Source organism: Struthio camelus, chromosome 19, assembly GCF_040807025.1.
Source record: "Struthio camelus isolate bStrCam1 chromosome 19, bStrCam1.hap1, whole genome shotgun sequence".
Lineage (NCBI taxonomy): Eukaryota > Metazoa > Chordata > Aves > Struthioniformes > Struthionidae > Struthio > Struthio camelus.
Genome location: NC_090960.1, coordinates 205,305 through 229,074, shown reverse-complemented (window position 1 = coordinate 229,074; position 23,770 = coordinate 205,305). Strand labels below are relative to the sequence as shown.

The 23,770-nt window shown below is 42.8% G+C and overlaps 2 protein-coding genes across 2 annotated transcripts in view; both read right to left on the bottom strand.

The window, feature by feature from the left end:
* Window positions 1-1,441: 1,441 nt before the first annotated feature.
* DUS1L (dihydrouridine synthase 1 like) lies at window positions 1,442-15,357 on the bottom strand. The gene is given in 14 exon segments (XM_068913696.1): window positions 1,442-1,676; window positions 1,678-1,796; window positions 2,203-2,278; window positions 4,711-4,748; window positions 5,281-5,447; window positions 6,192-6,280; window positions 6,636-6,732; window positions 7,365-7,509; window positions 8,626-8,729; window positions 8,950-9,032; window positions 9,786-9,898; window positions 11,527-11,577; window positions 12,459-12,567; window positions 15,054-15,357. Coding segments are annotated over 14 exon segments (1,461 nt in total). The 5' UTR covers window positions 15,291-15,357; the 3' UTR covers window positions 1,442-1,643.
* Window positions 15,358-18,728: 3,371 nt separating this feature from the next.
* The window catches only part of FASN (fatty acid synthase), a 46,434-nt gene continuing 41,392 nt past the window's right edge, over window positions 18,729-23,770 (bottom strand). Inside the window, exons 41-43 of the mRNA XM_068913209.1 lie at window positions 23,322-23,420; window positions 22,899-23,150; window positions 18,729-21,745 (exon numbers count right to left, since the gene is read on the bottom strand). Coding sequence (XP_068769310.1) covers window positions 21,608-21,745; window positions 22,899-23,150; window positions 23,322-23,420 — 489 coding nt within the window. The 3' untranslated portion in view covers window positions 18,729-21,607. The remainder of the gene's footprint in view (window positions 21,746-22,898; window positions 23,151-23,321; window positions 23,421-23,770) is intronic.

Genomic DNA, 23,770 nt, shown 5'->3' with positions numbered 1-23,770 from the left:
ACCTTGCTCAGGCTCAAAGTGAGAGTGAGTGAGTGTGTGTCTGTGTGTGTGTGTGTCTGTGTGTACATAAGTGGATGTGAGTGTTGAGAAATGAGTGAAAAATGTTGAAAATGGGTTATAAAATAACAGCATGCTATCTTCTCTTTGACAGAAACACAGCCCTATTAGGAACACTTAAAACAAAATCTGTTTTGAGCCACTCTTTTTGTTTTTGGGGGGGGGGGGGGGGGGGGAGGGGGGGAAGCTTCCCTGTTCCTAGAAAAGCCTGCTGTTGAATTTCTGGGTTTGTTTTCTGACCTTGGAGGCACTTTTGATTTTCACTTATTGCTGTTCAATAATCTTACTTTTCCAAGACAAGGACTGTAATGCCCTAAGACACTTTGCCAGTGCTTCCTCAAAACAGCAGTTTGTCAGCTATTCCTGACTATAGCCTAGAAACTGGTACAAAATCGCCACTCAAAATACAAAATAATCACACACTGTAAGATGGGGCCACTTGCTAGACAGTAGCAGTATGTGCTGGCAACTTGCTCTCTTAATACATCTGCTTACAAAACTCACAGCTAGACCACAAAGTAAATTTAATGTTATGCACCGGCTCATATTGTGTTTCAGTAGGCCTGTTGTTTGTTAGGAAAAAAAAATGTTTCTGGTGTCTGGAAGCACTTCATGAGCTAAAATTCTACCTTGGAAACTGCAAAAGGGTGTAAGCTCAGGAGACTAGTAGTAAACATGCTCTCAGCAAGTAAGGGAAATTCAGCACTGTCCTCCTGCATTGAAGAGGTGCCTGCTCCAGGCTTAAGGTTAAGCCTTAATACGGTCAATAACTACAGGAAGCTGGCAGGAGTTAGCTGAACGTTACTCTTACTGTGTAGTCTGAAAGCTACTTTAATGAGCAGCCAAGCTCTGCATGTACCAGACTGGGTCACTCAGTGATCTGCTCACTATAATGCTTATCTTCCTGCATTTCTCCTCTGACAGCATGTGCCATCTGTTGCAGTTGAGGTGAGTTAAGCTAGGATTTAGGTTAACAGGTAAAGGGGATTATTTGGGCTCAAAGCAGTTGAGGTGCAACTATACAGCATCCAACTCCACACAGCCTAAAAGATGCTAATTAAAGAAAACAAAACAGTTATGCATAAACCCTACCTGTCCTTGAGACAAACTTCCTAGTTTAAAAGACATGCTTTTTTTTTATTAGGGAAGTAATAATTGCCAGTGCTTTCTTTTTTTTTTTTTTTTTTTAATTTAACACTCCAGAGGGCTGTTCTAATATAAGAATTTTATTCCTCAATATTAAAAACAGCACATGAAGGATTAATGAACTTACAGGAGGCAGACTACGATGGCAGCGTCTAGTGGTTGCCCTCCCACCCAAATGCATTTTCAGCCCTTAGGCTTGGCTCAGCTTGGTGAAGTCTTTCAAACACAGCATGAGAAATTTAATTGCATCCTTTTTTTATTTCAAATGCAGGATAATTCCCTGAGTAAGCAGCTTTTTACTTAAATAAAACTTCTCCAGAACTTAGAATAAACCTGTGGAACAAGTTCACACAGCTGATGGTGTGCTGGAGATGGCAGGTTCTTTGGCCCAGGGATGCAGAGGCCTAGCAGGAGATCTTGTACAATTCATTTCCAGAGCTTCACGCTGCACTGTCAACAGCCTCCTTCAGCAAGTGTAGGTTCCTCTACATCCACATTGCCTCTCCAGCTGATCTCTGGCTTTTGAATCTCTCTTTGACTACTTTGCCACAAAAGGGACTTTTCATACTTTGTCTTAAAAAGTAGGCCATGACCTGAAGAAAAAAGGAAGGAGAAAAAGGAACTGAAATAAAAATGAATGAAAGCCCAGGAAAACAGAACAAGCTCATTCTGCATAGCTAAAACAAATGTTTGGGTCATCACACGTTGGAAACACTGCAACCCAAAGCTTTGGAAGTAGAAGAAATATCACACCTACCAGAAAGAACAGGCCATAACGTTTTAGAAAGATAGGTATGGTGATTAAAAAAAAAAATAATAATAATTAGGAAAAAAAATATTTCCTCAACTTACAAAGCAATCACTCAAGTAATGAATATATATATATATATATATATATATATATATATATATATATATATATATATATATATATATGAAGAATGGGACAGTTGCTCAGTGACTTCTAAGGCCAGCACTGATTGATGCAGCTACGCTTACCTGGACAGTCTGCTGTCTCTTTGAATGCTCTTTTCTTACAGCAGCCTCGACACATGTTAAACACACATTTATTGCCCTGGGAGGTTGGGGGGAAGGGGGAAAAGAAGCTTGTATCAATTAGTTTAGTGAAAATACACATATCCTTTTTGTATATTAAGCACCACCCATCCCACTGTGCACAGTCAGACCACATGAAGAAGGCTGGTGTCATACATTAGGCAGTTGCACCTCATCATAAAGAAGCCTATAGCATTGAAGTCTTGGGGGGGGGGGGAGAGACACACACCCTCCAGCTATCAAATGTTTGTGTAAAAGGGAACCCCCCCCCCCCGGGGGGGGGGGGGGGGCACATTCTATTGCCACAGCATCACTAAGCTGTTGGGCAGCCTTCTATAATACAGCGGCACATGCTGAAAGCCCTTCACAACAAGATTTATGCTGGTATTAGAGTTGAGCGTGCAGTGTTTGAACCAAGGGTTTACTCACCAGCTGCAGCTATGGCTAAAATAATTATCTTTCTTACTACAGCAATTACTTCCATAACTGCTTCTTACAGTATGCTGATGTATTAAACTATGAGGTATGCCCCTTCCTCAGGGGAGGGTAGAGAGTGATTCTTGGCTATTTTACAACTTGACAGCAGACGGTGCCTGTGGCTCATACATGTTTAGTGTTCTTTAGGAAAATGATTTTTTTTTTTTAATTAAAAAAAAAAAGGAGAGCTCGTGGATATAGGGAACCCTTTGTTTGTTTGTCTCCCCCCACCAGCCAGTTCATTAGTTAAAAAACAAAACTGCAAATGTCAAACTACTTACTTCACACACACACACACACACACACACACACACACACACACTCTCTCTAACTCTCACTCTCTCTCTCTCACTCTCACTCACTCTCTCTCTCTCTCACTCAGGCATTTTGGCCCTTACTGTAACCTACATCTTCATTTGCATACATTGTCACTCATTACACTAATCCCCCTCTGCAACCAGGGTACATGCATGTGCATACACACATGCACGCCAGTGGTGATGCCACCCTGCCAGTTCTTGGGAGTAGTAAGTTCTGGAACATCAATAATAAAAAAAAATAGATTCAATCAGTTAAACACTCCCCAGATGTGCTATTTTAGTGATTTAATACCAAGCTTAAATAGAACAATATCTGGAGAGTACCAGCACGCATAGGCAGCATTTTCCAAAGTCACCTCATTAGTGTAAGTCAGGCTGCATGGCCAGAACTTCAGCTATGGTTCTACCCTAAAGACTACTGCCAGCAATGTACTGAACTATAAACTTACTTACTTTCTGCTGGAGAGGGGCAGAGGCTAATGAGGCCAGTCTTTGGATTGTGAGGCATTTGATCAAACTTTTCTTTTTAAAAGATTGGGGCGGGGGAGTCCTAGTCTCAAGACACTGAGGGCTGCCAAACTGCTAGTACCATTGCTGGCTGCATTGTAACAATGATGCAAGGGTAAAACAAATAGGAGAATAAGCCTCCTTGCTTCCGACAGTCATGGTTGATGCACCAAGATGTGCTAACACTCAGCTGTGAAACTGAATGGCCTCAAAGGCAGGCCAGAAAGCTCAATTTTTTTTTTTTCCAGTAATTAACACAATAAGAAAGCTAGTCTTCCTGTAGCTACAGCTCAAACCTGAGCATCAGCTTGCTGCTGTTTATAAGGTGCTGCAAAAGAAACCAATGACATGTGCTCCCCCCCCCCCCATTCTAATATACCTTGCTGCTATAGTATTGGTATTTTCTCAACTATTAGAATTAGGCCTTGCATCTTACACCCTGCTTATACGGCTGTGTGCACAGATATGTGAGGAGCACTAAATGCACTCTGCTCCATGACATTTCCTGGTTAAGGAACCAGCTGTAGTCTGGAAAAGATTTGGCTTGCTTAACATTTAGAATGGTGAAAGATGGATTTAATCTGCTAGTGAAGTTTCAAAAGTATACCACCAAAACCTCACTGCTACAGATGCTGCCTGAACCCTCACTACAGACTATGCTGCAATGATAATTTTAACAGTATTTGTATCAATACGCCAGTATCAGACCAATTCTTCAAATTCTTAATCCTTGCAGAAAAATACCACCCACCACTAAACCCTACCAACAGTTTTGTTTGTTTTCCACAGTAGAATATACATGTGTAATTAGTGAACGTTTGGAGATTTGTTTCCAAGAGGTCCTATGAGTTATAGCTAATTCAGTCAACTGTCTTAGCAATAAATAGCCTCAGCAGCAGCACAAGTCATACCACACTTTCTGGAAAGAAAGGTAAGTGATCGTCAAGAATCTACTTATATATGTGAGAACTTTTGCACAACATCTTCACTTCAGAGACTGTTTAGAGCTAAGAGGCTTTTGCCTGAGCACAGACATGTTTTTTTTTAATGGGTCAACAGGACTTAGTATGCCTGCCTTACTGGATACTGGCATCACAGAGCTCAGGATTAAATGGAAATGCTTTAATGGAAGCTGACATGGGCTTACCTTAGGGTTTCCACATTGATCACATTTTGCATACTTGGCTGGAAAAGAGAGACCCAATTTCAGCAATAGCAGTCTCATATGGAAACAGTAAATTCACAATTTCAGGATCAGACAAAGCTTGGCGATTTTATAGCCAGAAATGCACTTTTAATAAAAATACTGCATCTCAAAGAACAGTGCAAAGAAGGTAAAGCTAGTCTGACTTTTTAAGAGCCTCTATGCTAAGTCCAAACACAGAAAATTTTTAACCTCATGTCAAGTCCAAAGGAGGATGAAATCTGCTTAAAATGCATATGAAATTTCAATTTCAAATGCTAGTGATTGCTACAATTTAGTTTGTAAAGCAGTTTAGCTTAAAAACCTACTTCTTTGATAACTAACGTCCTTTCCTAACAAATGCAATTTAAATCACATTTCCTACTAGTAAAGTTTCCCAATAATTCCCTTCTCTTCTGAAAAGTTTCTTCACTTGCATAAACAAAGAAAAGAAAGTACTGGCAATTTATGTTCAAAGGTGACATCAGCAGCATTTCCGTACATTTATGTCAATAAACGGTAAAATAAACTTACGTTTTAAAGATGGATCAAAGCTTTTATTTGGATTTCTTAATTTCTTTTTCTGCTTATTCTTTGAAAGCAGCTCAGAATTTCCATCTTCCTCATCTTCCAGGGCACGCTTCCCTCGCACACCTTTTGCAGTCCCACTGATTCCATTCTCTTTGCATCTTTCTTTTGGCCTGAAATGGTGAACATCATTAAGTTGGCAGAAAGGAACAAAGTAGGTATTCTTTGGCCACCATTGCTGTTTACAGAATGCTGGGTAAATCGTAAACCTTTCTATCATTGCTAAATTATAAGTGACATCATTGCATTTAAAAGTGAAACAAAAGCATAAATATGGCTTTTCATAGCAATTCAGAATTCACAGACTGCTTAACAGATATACTATCAGTCATACCAGTTGGAAAGTCAGTGAAAGCTGGCCAGTTAAATTAGTTAGGTACCTGTTAACCTGTCATTTCCAGAGGGAATTTAAGTATTACTCTTGACACTCTCTCTTCTTCAAACCACATTTTCACCACAGAAAGAGCCTAAGCTATCTGAAAAGCTTGCCCATACAACACAAACATCCTTTATACAACAGAATTTAGTTCCCATCTTTGCTACCCTGGCAGGTACCAGCAGCATTCCTGTTATATAGAAAGTGCTACCAGGTAGCAGTATCTGGTGCACATCAGGTTTTCTTTCTATGCTACAGTGGAAGTCTCTTGGCTTTTGCTTTCCACAGAGAAATAAACTTGAGGAGGCGCTAAGGGAGAAGACACATTGCATGAGTAACATCCCCATGAACAAAGCAATAACCAGAAAAGAGCCAGAAAAATCCATTTATTTTTAAATGAATAATTTAAATTCTGCTTCTGGAACAGAACTGAATGGGAATGGCATATGTGTACCTGTCCGTGTTAGAGTAGATAACTCACCCTGGCCTGATGTATGGCTGACAGATCCAGTGGAAGAAAGGCAATCCTTCTTTTGGCTTTTCTCCTTCTTTCTGATTAGCTATTTCCTCCTGCAGCACAGAGGTACAGTCAGTTTTCCTGGAGGTCTCAGGAAGTAATACCTCAAACTCCATGAAAGCACAAAATGGAATTTAAACTAATAGTTAGCAATCGTTAAATACAGGCAAAAATACGCTAGTGAGATGGATGAAATGTAGCAGATTTTTAACCCTTAAATCAGCTTTATCCCTCATAAAGCTGTTTGAGTTCAAGAGACTGGCAGTGCAGTAGACTAACAATATTAAGGTTGACGAGTCATAAAGTTCCAATGAGGAGGATAACAGACATCAGTTGCATGGCATATGTGGCAAGTTCCCACTAAGTGTGGACAGTGTTCTTCTAGGAGATAGGAGCCCATCTTGGTACCTGACATCGTAGTTTCAGCTCCCTGTTGACATCTGCAATGCCCTGTAGAGTCTTCACTTTTGCTAATTCTTCACGCAGCTGCTGGTAAACTTGAAGCCTATGGCAAATCCCAAACACTGTCATATTTATTCATTATTGCTACACAAAGGAGATTGAATAAAAATGCCTTTATAAAAAACTTTTTGTAGATTTTTCTTGCTGCATTTGCCTCTGATAGGAGTTTATCTTTTTTCTCATATGTCCAGAGAAAAAGAACAGAAGCCTGCTACTCTTTTTCAAATAAATATTTGGCGTTTGGGCACACAGACAAGGTACTCTGAGATAAGTTAACATGCAAACTTACAGTGCATCGGCTACTGCACAGTGGCTGCCCATGGCCATGCTCTTACTCCACAACAAACGCAAGCTAGCGTGCCTCACAATGAACAAGGAGTTAGTTACCTCATGTTTGCCACAAAGTGCATGTGTGCATATGGGCACATAGTAGCTGATGTGCTATAAGCTCACACCCTAGCTTATCTTGTGGTAACTCGTTCATCCCCATGTACTGTTTCCCAGATATGCAGTGAAGGGTAAAGGCCTCAGCCCACATACTCCCCAGCCAAGTTCAGGGAAGAAAACCTTGCAGCATACCAATTCTGACCAAACTCCTGTCCTGAAAAGTCAGAGATTTGCTAAGCAAGATAAGCTCTGAAAAAATATATTATAAAGGTCTCTAGAGTTACTCACGTGTGATGCCAGAGCTTGAATAGATGAGCCCTGACATAAGATAACGGACAAGGGTACTTCTGCACTATCTCCAGATACTCCTCAGCCATCTCCCACACCAACGGGTTTCGGCCCTCAAACAAAGCTGGGTTATGAAGATTGCCTTCTACGGAATAAAAAGAAATACTCAAACTTTCATTTCAGGGTTAAAACAGAGAACAAAATCTAGGTTCTAGTGCTTGATCAGCTCTGTTGTGATTTTACCAGCTATCAGGGAAACAGAGCCAAGTATTCATACATAAGAATGAAAGGTCCATAAACTTCTAGATTGACCTCATGATATCGTATTTCACTATACATTCTTAACTGAGCTCAATTGCTGGTATCTAAATATACCTTCCAGAAAGGCATCTAATCAAAATGACAAAGACAGAAAAAAAAAAAAAACACCCTGCTTTTCTTGATCAATGGTTAAATGTTTAACTGTTAAAAAAAGTGTTGTATGTTGTATTCACAGTTGTCTAGCCTAAATTTCCAGATACTGTTTCTCACTGTACCTTTCTCCGCTAGTTTGACAAGCCTTTTGTTAACTAGTATCTTCTTAAAAATAAGCTTCTACAACCTCCCAGCCAATCGTTTAATTGCTTTAACCGTGTCAGTGATTGGAAGCTTTTTCTGATGTCTAGTCCTAATTCTTCTTGTAACAAGTAGTGCTAATTCCGTCTTGTCCCAACCCAATATGAACTTAGAGAACAAATGATCACAGTTACAAGAACAGTTATATGTTATAAGACAGTTCTAAGAACTCCTACATTAGGCCTTGTCCTGTCCCAGATACTAACTCAGCCCTGTAATATCAAAAAAAATCCCTTAGTGATTTAGTCCACTTATGGAAACTGTGCATTCTATGCCAGATCACAAAGCATCTGCAGGAATACTAACCGGTGGATACAGTTTCTGCATCAAGATCCATTCAGAAACCCATGAGAATATTCCAGGACAACAGAATTCCCATATATCTTTGTCAACTAATTAGTTTTGAGCTGTCCAGTAAATGGTCTAGGCTGGACTAGAAGTCCAATACAACAACTCTCATTGTAAAGTGATTCCTGCTCCTGATGAGAAATGCCAGTACAAGAGAAGAGAGAATGGCTGCTCGGCTTTCAGTGCAGGTTGTTCACCAAAGCAGTCTGACTTAAGCTTTTAATAAACTTATATGGGACTACTAAAGAGAGCAAGAAACAGTTTGTACCCTTAAGAGTAAAAGCTCATTTTTCTTTACCTGCACTCATGACACCATGTACTCCTGTCTTACGGATACATTCTTCCACATCACTGAGACACTGGATGTTTCCATTTGCAAACACAGGAATGCTCACAGCTTTTCTATACCAGTGAATAAAACAGATACATACTATTGAGAATTAAAAAGAATGTTTGGAGTCAATCCAGACATTCTGCTGCTGCCACACACGTTTATTCTTCAGTGCCACGGCACACTGCTCATAATCTATGTTGATATTGTGTTAGGAGTTATCTACTTAAACCTGTAGGCACAGACTAAAGGAAACTAAGGGTGCGTCCTTCTCTGGTACTGCTCACTTACCGGACAGCTTGAATGTGCTCCCAAGATGCCACACCAGCAAGTGGTCCCTTCTGTTCTTTAGTACGGCCATGGACAGTCAACAGCTAGAATAAAAAGTTGCATTTGCTTTTAAAGTATAAGAACCAAATCCACTGATGAAAATTTCCTTTCACCCCATACACTTTGTGGATGCCACTGAATCCCCAGTGCTATTTCAACAACACAAAGATTTTGGTATCACAGAAAGACATCACCAGCTCACCAAGCACAGCAGGGTCTTGGGCTTCTTTCAGCTTGCTGCTTCACAGTGTGACAAGATTGTATCTTGGGAGAACCTACAGGTTTCCTATTGCATGGCTCCTATTTGTGATTCACTGTTGAATGTGATATATTGATCTAGCTTACTCCTCAGTAGAAGACCAGAATACTGGCAGCATTGGCTTTCACTACAGGCTGTCTCCAATTTAACTGGAGTTAAATCCTGTAAAACTACCTATGTTTTGCCTGGTGATGGCCATCTTTGATATGAAGTATTTTCTTCCATAGCCTTATTGACTTCATGCGTTCACACTGCCTCCAGCAGTACTGCGTTAGACTGGGATGCTCACCCACAGTGAAGGATGCCACATCATGCAGCGATTACAGCAAGGATTCTAAAAATCACAATGTGTTCCATATTACACTATTGACCTGCTGTCTATAACTGCAAATACAAACAATCTCTCTGCACCCCATTTTTTGGTTGGTAAAACAATATAGCCTATCCATCTCCAAAGTGCGCCAAGATCTGGTCGTAAGATGGTTTACACAAAGACATGTGTCCAATGCAACAGTACAGGGAGCAGCTGCCTCCTTACCTGGCAGCCAGCTTTCTCCAGCATCTGTGCATACTTCACTGTCTTGTCAATTTCTGGGAAAACACGGATTTTGCATGTGATGGGAACAGAGAGCTTCTCGTTAGCCAGCAAAACTGGGAAAGATTGAAAAGACAGGTAAGTGGGCTGCACAATGCTATGGAAAGTGCCTGATCTCCTCAAGATCAGACACTGGGTGTGGCATGGAAAAGCCTGAAAAGTTAATGCTATGCAGTGCTCTCACAGCTTAAACAATCACCAGCATCTTTCTGCAACCCTTATTGCATAGGTTAATCAAATGATAGTAAATCATGAAGAACAAATTCTGCATTCTAATAAGAAGGTATCATATACTTATAATTTAACAGCCCTAACTTTTCCACTGCATCAAACCTTTGCTTTTGAGAACCTTCCCCCTTGAATCTTAATCACCGATTCATTTTTACTGTTGTCACAGCATACTGTATTCCTTCTACTCTGCTGACTACATTAACTCACTTGTCCATCTTTCCTACAAAAGCCCCTTTACCTCTTTCCAAATTATCATCCAAGTAATCATGGTAGGCAGAGGCTTATCAGCTGAGGTAGGCTGTGGACTCAATTAAGTAGTAAATGTAGGTTGTGTGTCAAACATCCATAGTCCTCACCTAGTGCAGGGAACTGGAATGCTACTAAAAAGACAGCTAGCTAGAGACAGCCAACTGGAAAATGCAGAGCAATAGCATGCCTGAAATGCTATTCTCTTCCAGAGCTTAGGTGTGTAATGCACAAAGGCACCTGCTTTCTTGTAATCCAAATCCCAGAACACTCTTTTATTGATAGGTACTGCCTATCACTCTTTTGAAGCAGCAAACAGTGTGTAGACAGGTGCAAGCAGAAAGAAGTACTCCAATATTTTAAAGAAGGCTGGAGAAGGAGGAAAAGGAAGAGGCTTTGCCCACGTTTTACAGACAACTACTAAGACAACTCTCTTGAAAGCTAGGTGACCTCAGTTTTCTTCCCAGCTTGAGGCTGTTCTACTTTGCATCTTTCACTCCCAAGAAAAGTGCTCCAACAACCAGACTATATGCCGGGCAGGGAAGCACAGTCTACCTTTCCAGATTCCTGGCTATGTCTTTGTGCATAACATCATTCAAGATTCACTGGACCACAAGGAATACAAGCAGAAGTAAGACTCTATACCTGCCTGGTTCAGACACTTGCTTTGAAGGGAGGGGAAAAAAAAAATGCTCTGAGCTCTACCAAATGATCAGAACATTGCTTTTTAAAGTAGTTCCAACTGTATTTCATCAAAAAACATGAAATTGTTCACAAGTGTTACCCACATTCTGAGAACCTCCTACATAACTCAGAGAAGAGAGGCATAACTTGTTACGGTGTGGCCAGAAAGAAAACACTGCACTGACCAGAAAAGGGCAACTGTGACTTCAGGCAGAAGCACAGCTCCTGGCACCTGAGAATTTCAGAGTGAAAAAGTAAGGCATTGGGGAGTTGTGCTATTTCTAGAGTTGGAGAGCCACTAAGCCATCATTAGACTAGGACTTCATCAATCCATTTTCACCTAAGCCCCGTTTCAGGTACTGAAGTCTTTTAGCAGACCTAGCATGAGTTTGTAGTGAGATGCCACCAACTATTTCGAGGGTGTCACTGGAATACAGACAGAGTAAACAAAACATCCAAAATAAGCCTCCTTTTAATGATGAGCTCATCCCATTCCCTCTCAAAAGTAAAGTTTAGGCCTTACTCATTCTCTGAAGAAGATCCCATTCCTCCTGCAGAAATGCTCCATAATGACCTATAATAAAATAGCACATCATGGACTGCAAAAAGTGAGAATCTGAAGTATGCAAGCCTTCATAAATGTTCACATACAAAGATCCAGACACACTCATATTCCTCACTGACAGAAACACAGTTACTCCGCTCTGCCAAAGCTGGAAGAGTTAGATTGTTCTTTCTCTCATGCCACCTTAGATTTACAGGCTAAACAATCAAGCCCCACATCCTACTTTCACTGCTACTCTCTAAGGCTGGTATGTTGACACGAGCAGGTCAAAGGTCTATTTTCAGGGTTTTATATTTGTTTTAATTCCTTCCAGAATAAAAACTGATAGGACTGAAACACCTTTTCTCCCTGTGCACCAGTGAGAGTCCTATTAGTCTTTAAAAGAAAGTTTAAAGAGGAATGGACAGTTAGGGAATAAATCTTTCCTCAGTATCCTAACTGGTCCAAAATTTTCAAAGACTATTTTTTTTTCTCCCTACAGCTATCTCTGCAATTTCCTTATTGGTTCAGCAATTGTTATCTTTTTACATACTAATCCGAATGAACTCTGTGCAGGCAACAAGGATACAGGAGACACTGACCACCTACATTATACAATTTTAAATGAACTTTTTGAAGTCAGACTGTTTGATCAATTGAAATCAGATAAGTTCAAACCCTTGTTAAAAGTTACTTTTTTGAAGGCTAGGCTAGAAACGAGAGCTTTCACTCAAGAGTTGGAATTATTAGTATACCTAACTTTTGCTTCAGCTACTGCAAAGCATTACTTGTTAAAGTACTGCAGCCACCCACACCAACGCTGAATTTGGTCCTCTGGATGTTTTACTGACAAAGTTCACACTTGTAATATGACATTTCTCTGTTTATCCAGGGCTCAGGTTTGCACATACCTCTCTTTGCAATCATCTGGGGGCAACCCAAATTCAGGTCTATGGCATCACAATAATCCTGAGCCAACATTGCTGCTTGGACAAACACCTCGGGGTCATTGGCACAGAACTGAGAAAGACACAGATGAGTGGAAGAATCAGACAGTAGCCATTTTCGAGTACTGACAACACACCACTACTGTGACACCTAACGCAACTAATTGTTATAGAAAATGGGCATAGTATGCACAGTTCGTATTAGCAACCAAGATTTCTCAAATGAAAAAATTATTATATGATCTGTGACACCTACCAGCTAAAGACCCACAACTTTCAAATGACAAAGTGAGGATGCTTAGCATTCAATAGGCAAATAAATGTTTGTAGAACATTTTATGTGTAATAGCCATGAACAACAGGGGAAAACGCTTCAAATTTCCTGTAAAACAAACAGCTGTAGCTTTTGAACAAACAAGGGTGGCACAGAAGTTATCTACAATGCCTACCGGTCTTAAGACAGTTCAAACTTTGCAGATATAAATAAACACCAGTGTCTCCAAAACGAACCGACATTCGTGCAGAGTGTGAAACAGACATATTGGGCTGCTAGTTGATTGCTCAGTCTTAAATATAATTAACATTTCATTTAAAGCATAGAGAAAAGATCAGTTTGTTAAGACCGATTACAGTAATTTGAGGTTGTTTTGTTCAAGAGGACAAAGCCAGACTATTGTCCAAATTTATGCTTTTAAATAGATTTTCTAAAATTCATTATTAACAAACTATCATCATATCTTCAAGTTTAAATCATAAGGCCTTAAATTCAAACACATTTCTGAGCAGAAAGTGTTATTTCAAGCCTGCAGCACTGCACTATTCACAACCAATGACTGAAAGTGGGAAGGTCATCTTCATTCTCTGAGGGAAATGAAATAATGAAAAGCATCCAACCATGCCACAGCAGCGGGCACGTTTATACAGTAAACTAATCCCACACAGCAAGCTGGGTTCAAATGCACCTCTGCCTAATCTATTTCTCAAAGCCTGTGACCAAAAACTAAACCTGCCCAGAAATATAAGAACAATCTCCAGGTAGCAGAAAAGAGTACTGGAGATAGAAGCACCATGATGGCAGATAACCAAGGTACTTTGGTGCCCTGTTGAAAAGAGTGTGCGAAGAACAGAGTTGATGATGGCTTTACTTTCTGAACAAGAAAAAAAGGATTTTCTTTGCCATCTCCTCTATTGCTCTATTGGAGCCAGAATACATATCCTAACAAGGAGTATGGAGAGGGGATAGGGACTGCTAAGCCCTGAAAAGGGCTGAAGGAAGTATCTTAAAGTAGAACCCAGAAAGGACAACCGTACTGGCCAATCCGAAGATTCATCTGCTTCTGCACCTTATGTCTAATAGTGGTCAATGGGAAGACAGATAAAGCAAGCTCACAGTAAGAGATGTTCCTCTCACAGGCTCTCCCAGAATACATGGCTTACTGAGCTGAAGACCTGTATTTAAAAGGCTTATGGCTTTCTGAGACTATTTAAACTTCCGGTATTTGTATTTTTCTGTGCCAACAGAAACCATTTCCTATGGAAAAAAAGCGGCATGTACAAAGCTGCACTGAGACAGACCAAAGGTCTGACAACGTTCAGCAGCAGATGTCTAGGGAAGAGCAGGCGTAGGAAAGTATCTCCAAGGACTTCCAAGCCAGAGTGGTGGTTCCTACATCTAATGGCCCTCAACAGGATTTTCTTTAATTTGCTTGCTAAACTCATGTAATCTTTCAGCATCCAGCATATCCTGTGGCAATGACTTTTGCAATTTAACTATCATTCCCTTTAGTGAACTGTCTTGCTTCTCATTCATCTTCTCCAAGCCAGTCACGCTTTTACAGGCTTGTCTTTTCTCTCCCCTCAGTCATCCCTCTTCCAAGGTGAAGAGTCCTCATCCATTCAGTCGTTCCTCATGTGGCTATTACTCCACTCCTCTGCTCATGCTGGCTGCCCTTTCCTGGATCCTCCTCCAGCTCTCCCTCCCTCCGTGGGATGGTGTGGAGGGAAGTACCTGACCCTCTCGCAATCTCTTACAGTACTCAAGAAGCAGATGCGCCTCAAGCTTAAAACAGCATCATGTGCTTTGTCCTATGTTCTTCCTATTCTCTTTTTTGTCCCTTTTACTATATGCGAGCACTGAGGTCACAGTTTCAAAGAATTACCCAAAAAACTGTGATCCTCCCTGAACAGCATCAGGGCAGAGGCAGCCTTTGACTCCGACCAGATGTAGTCCAGCTCTAAGGATCAGATACAGAGGACTGAAACCCTGTCAGAAGTCTAGTGCTTTGGACTCTGTGGTAAGACACCAAATCCTCCCGACTAGCCAAGGGATTCAGCAGGAAAAGCACACTTTGCTTTCATGAGCTAAGTATCGTTACTGCTCCTTCGGTGAAGGGAACAAGACTTCTGTCACTCTGTACCAGGGCTTTAAAGCCTAGGAGGGACTGACGAGCCTGATGTCAGCCCCAGGTAAAAACCGCCCGGATCTGCTCGAAGGAGGGCGAGGGCGCACACGGCAGCGCCGCCTGCCTCTCGCCTCGCTTGGCCCGGCGCGGCGCCCACCTGCACGATGAGCGGGCGGTCCTCGGGGCAGGCCTCGCCGTAGAGGTTCTCGCGGCGGTAGTTGGCGTCACGCAGGAAGACCTGGGCGTGCAGCATCGGCGTGTAGCAGAGCTGGGCGCCGTGGCGGCGGCTCAGCAGCCGCCAGGCCAGCTCGCTCTGGTCCACCATGGGCGCCACCACGTAGTGCGCGCTCCGCAGCGTCTCCCGCCAGAAGGCCTCCCCGCGCAGCTTCGGCATCGCCCGCCCCGCCGCCCCGGGCCCGCCGCCGCCCCGAGCCCCGCAGCCGCGCGCTGGGGCCCCGCTCGGGCGCGCAGGCGGCCGGACGGTGCCACCGCCATCTCGCTCCGGCCGGTGCCGCCACGCGCCGGCGCCGCCGGAAACCGCGGCGCTGCCGGAAGGGGCCGCGCGCAGAAGAGTCCGGGGGCGCCGGGCGGGCTCCGCGGCCCTCGGCCTGCGCCGGGGCGCCGGGCGGGCTCCGCCATGCCCTGGTCGCCGCGGCGGGCGCTCCGCGGGTGCAGCGGACACCTCCGGTGGCACGGGCAGAGCGAGGCCGAGGCGCGCCCGCTGCCGCCGCCGCCGCCGCCGCCCAGCCGCGGGGCTCCCCCGCCGCCCCCGGGGCCGGGCCGGGCGCCCCCAGCCCGCTGCGCCCTCCGTGGCCGGCGCCGCGCCCGTCCTTCCTCCTCTGGGTCACCAAGGCCTGAGAATTGTTTTTGTTTTTGCGTTGAAGCCTCCGTCCCCAACGCGAAGCAGTTATTTGAGCGTTGTGTGCGATCACACTGAGTGCAACGGTCTCACGGATCTGATAGCGGCTCTCGTCCAGGCTGCTGCCTCTGGCGCGCTCCAGCCGGGCCGGGGACTCCTTTCCAGCTGCGGAGCCCAAGCCCGCAGGGTTTCTCCATCCCGGCTCCTGGATGAAGCTGCTGCTTTCCTGTGGGCAGGTCTAACCCGAGCAAGGCCGAGCGTATGTCTTAGAGACACGCACGCGCGGAGGACAGTAACGCAACTGTCTGCAGACAGGGCATTGCCTTTAACAACACCAGGACTCACATTAAAACATGTACAGACAGTCAAATACCCTTCCTCCTTTGTCTGATCAGGAGTGAAGTTTACTGGTGAAAACACACACGCCTTCACGCTCGACATTGACAAGCACGCACACGTTTGTGGATCCCTTGAATACCAGCATGGGCCCTATAGGCCGTCTAATATTCATGCCTGGATGCTGGACCCCCTTACCTGCTATACGGAGCTCCCATTTGACAGCTAATCCAGCCTGATGCTTGCTAGCAAATGGATGTGCGCAATCACACTCTAATCTCAAACGCACTCACGGATCCCTTGAATATCAGCATAGGCTCTCAGCCTGCCTAATGTCCATGACCAAATTTCCAGTTTGCTCTGAATTACACACACAGGCTAGAGGAAAATAGGAACACGCTGGTCTCCCTACCCCTCCTCTCTAGACCCCAACTTTGTTCCTTCCCAAACCTCTTCCCCTAAACATTCCTTAGGAAGTATTGCATAGTCCCTCTAATATCAAAAATCTTCACGTTTTTCTTGTTCCCTACCCTCCTTTCCTATCTGTTACAACGTCCAGGTTCGTCTTCCCCAAAGCTATACCCATAGTTTTTTAATGATGCATCAATTAGTGACTGGAGACTTTTGGTCTTTTGTCACTGTCTCTGTTAGCCCTTGTCTATTAGATTTGTGCCTCTGTGCACTTTATTTATTGCTTTCCCTGTTACTTATGACTCACCTTCAACTGAAATGTCCTTGATCTGATAACCTTAATGAAGCAGATGCTGTCACGTTGCACATACTCTTACATGAATCTTTTGGACTTGGCTTTATGAAAGGGTTGGGTACCACCAGGACAGAGAGGTGGAACACAATTAGGCATCTGAACCACAAATAGTAACCTACATGACAAAACATCCGATTCTCACAATCACAGAATGGTTAGGTTGGAAGGGTCCTCTGGAGATCATCTACTCCAACCCCCCCCTCCCCCCACCTCAAGCAGAGTCACCTCGAGCAGGTTGTCCAGGTCCCTGTCCAGATGGCTTTTGAAGACTCCACAGCCTCTCTAGGCAACCTGCTCCAGTGCTCAGTCACCCTCACAGTAAAATAGCTTTTTTCTTATGTTCAACTGGAACTTCCTCCGTTTCAGTTTGCGCCCGTTGCCTCTCATCCTATTGCTGGGCACCACTGAAAAGAGTCTGGCCCCATCCCCTTTACACCCTCCCTTCAGCTATTTATACGCATTGATAAGATTGCCGCCCCCCCCCCCAGTCTTCTCTTCCCCAGGCTGAACAGTTGCAGCTCCCTCAGTCCCTCAGCCTTTTGCTCCTATGAGAGATGCTCCAGTCCCTTAATCATCGTAGTAGCTCTTTGCTGGACTCTCTCCAGTAGCTCCTTGTCTCTCTTGCACTGTGGAGCCCAGAACTGGACGAATTCTGTAGCAGTTTAGAAAGCTACTGAACACCATGGGGATGAGCACATTGGAGGATTTCTCCTCTCGTGTCAGTATCCTCAGGAAACTCAAAACACTTAATTTTTACTTCGCTCACAACCTCAAGGTAATTTCTTCAGTCATAGGCAGCTACAAATCTTTCTTCAAAGAGGAAAATTCATCTAACAACATTATCATATAGAGAAAAGACACACATCAGCAAGAGCCTAAACAAGATTGCACATAGGCCAATTGTCCTGATCTTCAGTTTGCTGTCTAATCCTACATCCATTTTAGACTAAATTACCAGCACTCACTGTTGTGAGAAATTCTGCCACAAGAGATAGCTCAGCTTCAAGCTCTTCTGATTCTTTTCTCCATTTTCCAGATAATATCACTACCTTCAAAAGGCTTAAGCCACCAGTTCTACTATTGGTAAATGTCAACCTTCACCATTCCTTCTTTGACACTCTCATTCCTCCTTAACCTGCTTCCCCAGTGTTAGTTTTTCCTTTCTTTTGATCCTGAGTTGTAGGCAAGATGTCTCATCGTTGGCCATAGCAGAAACACCTGCTTCCTTTTCTACCATTCTGCCTTAAATTCTTTTGGTTTTGACTTGACCTCTGCCTCAGGGCCAGAGCCAGATACCTTCTCCATTTCTGCTGTCCTGGTTTCTTGTTTGAAGTCAGCAGTTCTGTTAATCCATGACCCTTCTTGTACAACTTCAGCTATTAACTTTGGCAGAAGATATGTACTTCTTTCCCCTCAGGAAGCTAACAGAACACAATGAGAAAATAATAGTTTTAATGCTGACAACTACATGCCCTATGTACTCCATGTTCTTGTTCTCCTTTTCTAGTAGGCTATATTGCAAATTTAAAGTCTAAATATTTTTAACCCATAGGCCACTGTTTCACAATAGTGGTATGTATATTTGTGAGCCTAAATAAGTCCGTCGGTCTAACAAGAGACTGCTTTGCAGCTTCAAGGAAGACCAGCACTGTGTTCAGAAGCCTGTAAGGAGCTGGCTGAAGAGGAGGATGGAACCCGAGTAGCAGTTGACAGAAACTTGCACTTAAATTTAATGTGGAAGGGTGGAGCTGAAGGACTATTTTTTCTGTCCCAGTCCTCTCACAACAAGGAACTGCAACATTTGGTTTTGCATTATGGTATTATTGCTCTATACATGCCTATCTGACAGTCTACTGAGAAACAACAAGCAGTGCAGGCTCTAATAATGTATTTATTTTTGGCAGACTGTATTCAGCAGCCAGTCAGATAACAGGTTACACAGAAGCAGGTGATAATCAGACAATTATGGAACCCCCCCCCCACCCTTCTGTTTTCAAACAACAACTGCAAGAACATTGAGAGCATAGCTGCTAAGTCATTCTTGATGTACTTTATTACTCAACCAGTGTCTTCAAGCTTTGCCTGCAGAAGGCCATGCAATTTTATTCTTGTACAGAAATTTGTATTTAACTCCTGCTTAGATAGCTGGAACAACATTAGTCCTTGCTCCCTCCACATAGCCCAGTCAGAACTGTTCACTGAATTGCACCACTTTATTTTAGAGCTGAAATACTGGGTCAGACTCTTGTTAAACATTTTATTCTGGTGCAGAACTATTTTACCAGCTTGGTTAAAATTTAATCACTCTCTTCTTTCCTTGTAGATTCTCAGTACAACCAAGGAAAATACGATTCCTTTGCTCTTTTGTCAGGGTCACCACAACTGCCAGTAGTTGAAAAAACAAAATACCAGTGCATGTTTGTTTCAAGTTTTATCTAATGTCCTACGCTACAGTGCTCATGGATAGTAAGCAGTAGATATAATGAAGTCCTATATTATGCACATATGACCAGTTCATGTAGCCACTCTTCAGTATCATATTCTTTGCAGCTCTAAGTCTCTTCCTCCTCACACATTGACTGCTTCCCTCTTTCCCTTAATACCTAACAAGACGTTATCACCATACCTAACAACTTAATAGCATTTATTCCCATAGCCTACCTAATCCTCTCAACAATCTTGAGGTAGAGGTTATTAGCCCCATTCTACAGATGGGGAAACTGAGGCAGTGGCATTAACGACTTGTCCAAAACTGTAATAAAGGCGCCAGAATTAGAATTGAGAGTTTCTGCTTCAATTTTGTACATTTGTGGTTTGGCTGCATCTAAGGTACCAAAATCATGGCAACAAGAAGCCATGCTCCAGAATAGTCACAAGTGTTTTTTATTATATTATTACAGACACCAAACCAGATATGCCAGAAGTAGTTTTGGCTTAATATCAAGAAGTGATAGGTTCAAGATGAAACACAGAAATAAGAAGGTGATGGAGAATAAGACAAAAAGCCAACCAGTGATCAATTCTGTTTAATTCTAGGAAAGCCAAAGAGAAAAAGACACTCTTCAGATCAGAAAGTATTAAAAAAAAAAAAAAAAAGGGGGGGGGGGAGAAAAAAAATGAAAGAAAAAAGGAGGGGAGAAGACCAAGACTTATTTTGCAAATGCTTTAAGCTGACATTATGCTTGTATTTCAGATTTCATAAAGAAATACTTTATACAACTAAAACCAGTTAACCCAGCCACTATCCACAGAGGGTGGTGCAAACAAAAGACATTAAGTCAGAACCTGCAGTGAAGAACCACCTACTCCTGACACTGAACTGCTCCAGTACTGACAGGATACTTCACTGGGGGATGAAGATGGAGAGAACTGGGATTTATAACAGTTCTGAGAGGCACAAAAACCTCCTCCTGTTAGGTGCTTTGTTGCTACCCAGCTATCCTCTGTATCATAAGTGTAGCAAGGATTGACCGATTCCCAAAAGGACAGATTCAGCATAGCAAAGGCAAGAATTTTACAATTGAAATTTAAGCACGTTTCCTTTAAAAAGGTACTATATCTTAAAATCATACCAATAGAACTGATTACTTAGCTAACTTACGTGGGATTTCCAGTCTCATCGCTGAGAGGAAAATTAATGCCCGAGGCTGAAGCAAGCCCTGTACTAAGTAAGATATGCAGGGGCTTTGGGTAGATGCTCATACGTTTGCCTGAGCTTTGGTTATGAGGGAGCAGGGAAGGACTCTATTCTTCCCATTCCTCATGTCTGGTTGTGTGGGCAGACTAGAGGTGGGCTGGAATAAAGGCAAAGCAATAGTTTTAACGCTTTATGAAGGTTCTGGTATGGCAGAGCACAGAACCTTGCACAGATATATACTGAGTACATGCCTAAGGACTGCTTTGCCTGTGTTTTTATCAGCCAAGTTAAGGCTGCTCAATACAGTGGAATCTGTCTGCCACCCCCTTCTCCAACCCCCCAAAAGGAGTGATGGTAAGGAGCCTCTTTCTACCTTTTTCTTTCTGAATAGGAGAGGAAAGACTGTTCCAAAGATGCACTTTGGTTTAACAAATGGGCAACTTCTCCTTGTAGAATAAACCTCCCCCTCTGAAAAGGGATGTTTCTTTTCTCCTAGAACCCACGATAAATTAAAACCAAGCAAGAAGTCTCTGGTTTGACACAATAAATACTTAGAATATTTCAAATTAAAAAAATATAGTTACAAAAGCCTCAATGGAATTCTCTTTCTGACTTAACTACAGCTGGTTTCTTCACAGACAACAGGTATCTCCGAAATCAGCTGTAGCTCCCCTCCCTGCTCACTGGGCTTGGTCAACAAGTGCTATCACTTACCCTTTGGAATACTGTTAAGACAAAACAATATAGAACACAAAAAGCCTACTCCTAAATTTGTTTTTCATACTGCCAAAGGTGTAGGAAGCCGCCATCAGTAGGGAACCAATGTAGCAGTGCATGGTGACAGAGTCACAGCACTAGGATAACACAGACAGGGAGACTAGGGGAAAATAAAGTGTAGGAAGGGAAGGAGGGGAGAGAACCCATGAAAAGTTGTGAAAGGGAAAAATGAGCAAGAAAGAGAGAGAAAGAGACTGATCATGCTCAGCCGGACTTCCCAGTTCTGGCAGCAGAGCAGATGAGATGTTGAATACAGGAAGAGTTCCTTGGGGTCTGTCATAACAAGGAATGTTGTTGCCATTTTCTTCACCACTGACAGTAAGTGAGCAGAAGCAGTTAACCCTCTCTGACACTGACTCGGGGCTCTGCCAGTGAGCTGTGGATGATCCCAATAATTGATTCAACACCATCTCCCTCCAGTAAGGTGCGGTGATCCCCTTCAATTACATGGACAGATACTTTGCCATCACATACCTGTACAGAGGCAAAATAGAAAGCTTTATGTTCACAGTTTTCAAGGACCCGGTCACTTAGCTGTTTTGGCTTTGTCAGCCTTCTAAGGTACTCACAGTTCACATCACTGTCTGTATCAAACTTAGTGAAAACACCAATTTTATTCTTCTGAGACAGTTCCATAGATCAGCTGCAGGACACTACTTGAAAACCAGTGTTTTAAAGCACTTAACAGCCTGGCAGGTGATCTGTTCAAATATAAGCTGGGCAGGAAGCCTCCCAACCTGATGCTAGCAGAATAATTTACGTGCTATACCAAGCATGAATGATGAAGTAGGTATTTCCCTGCCCTTAAAGCCAAATAATCCCCCTCCACACACCCCTCTCTCCCGCTCCCCTCCCCTAATACCTCCTTCTTGAAGGGCATTATGTAATTTTAATCACATACAAGTTAGATTGGAATTGAGAATGAACGTGTATGAAGAAGTCTGAAGGGGTTAGGAAACCACCTGGATAGGAGATGTAAGGAGTGGCAAGTTGTTTCATAAATTGCTTCGTCTCTGCTATCTTTACTGTAAAGCAAGACACTTCCCATTTTATGTGAACAGAAGCTAAAGAACAGAAATCCAAAAAAGAGCAGTAATCCAAAAAAACTGGTCTGTTGCCCACAAGATACCCACATACTAACCTCTAAGGGATCCACAAAAGGTAACTAAGAAAAGCTGCTTCTATAGGCAAAAAGTCAGCATTTGCTCTTCATAGATCTGCCTGTGTGCACTAACACTGGAAAAAACTATAGGAGTCTACAGGCAAGAAAAGAAGCTTAAACTTATTTCTCTGGAGTTGCTCTCTTTTAACATCTTGGTTATATAGAGTATATTTGGGAAGTGCAAGAATTAGCCATGGAAAAGCGTTATTTGTCCAATATGGAGGTTAGACCTTCTCCTGGCCCTTCCTAACCTGAGAAGCTGCCTGGAACCAAATCAACTACTTTGCTTTTGGGGACTCTTCCTTTCTCTGTAGAGCACAATGGCTGCACAATGATTTTTTTTTTTCCCTCCCTACCAAGTGGGTTTCATCCCTTCTCCCTCAGTAAAAAGGATTTGCTATGCTTTTCTTTTGTTCCTCAAACTACCAGAGAATCTTGAAAGTCCCCAGCATGCCTCAGACTGACCTCTGAGAGTCTGTAGTCTCCACCCAGGCCTTCTTCATATTCATTGTGAGTCTTTGCCCGCATCAGTGTCACATTCCCGTGATACTTGGACTCTGGTATATACTTGTCAGCAGCCTTCAGTTTGTGGTAAAAAGAAGCAGCAGCAAAACTGAGTGCCTCACGATTGATGTTTTTATGGATCTGAGTTATTAGATCTGCTGCAGCAGTGACACGGGCCTCCAGATCTTTTAGGGGCAGAAGAATCCCCAGCAACTGAAAAAAATATGATTTTTTTCCATTATTTTCAACATCTAAGTATCTTGCTACATTAACACAAACCAACCCAAAAAAACACCACCACACACACAAAAACAAAAAAAACCCACCACACAAACACAACCACCAAAACTCCTTCTTCTTTGCACTATAAGAAACAAACATTACCTTGTTGTATTCAAGGCCTGTAAACTGCTGCACAAAGGCACACAATGCTTCAGTCTCCAGTGCAGCCTCATTTCCTTGGGTCAGTTTGGCTCTGTAACTCTGGAAAAAGAGAAGAGTGAAATAGTAGCACAAGAAGGATATGCTTGCTCTTAAATGTTAGATTAAAAAAACATTCCAGAACATAGGGCTCTGAACTGAGAGGGTGAGGGGAAGAGACTGAAGCTTGGAGGCTGGGTGGGGAAGATACCTTGAAGACAGAGATTAGAAAGCTAATCCACAGGGGACAATTGCCAAGAGCCTAGGATCCTCTAGAAACCATTATGGAAAAGAAGACTTAAGCAAGGTTTCCCAGCACCCCAACATTAGGATGTCATCTTGCAGGCTCTAGGATCTTCCATGAAACATATACTAATATTACAATTTACATGGCAAGAGTAGCATTTGTGTCC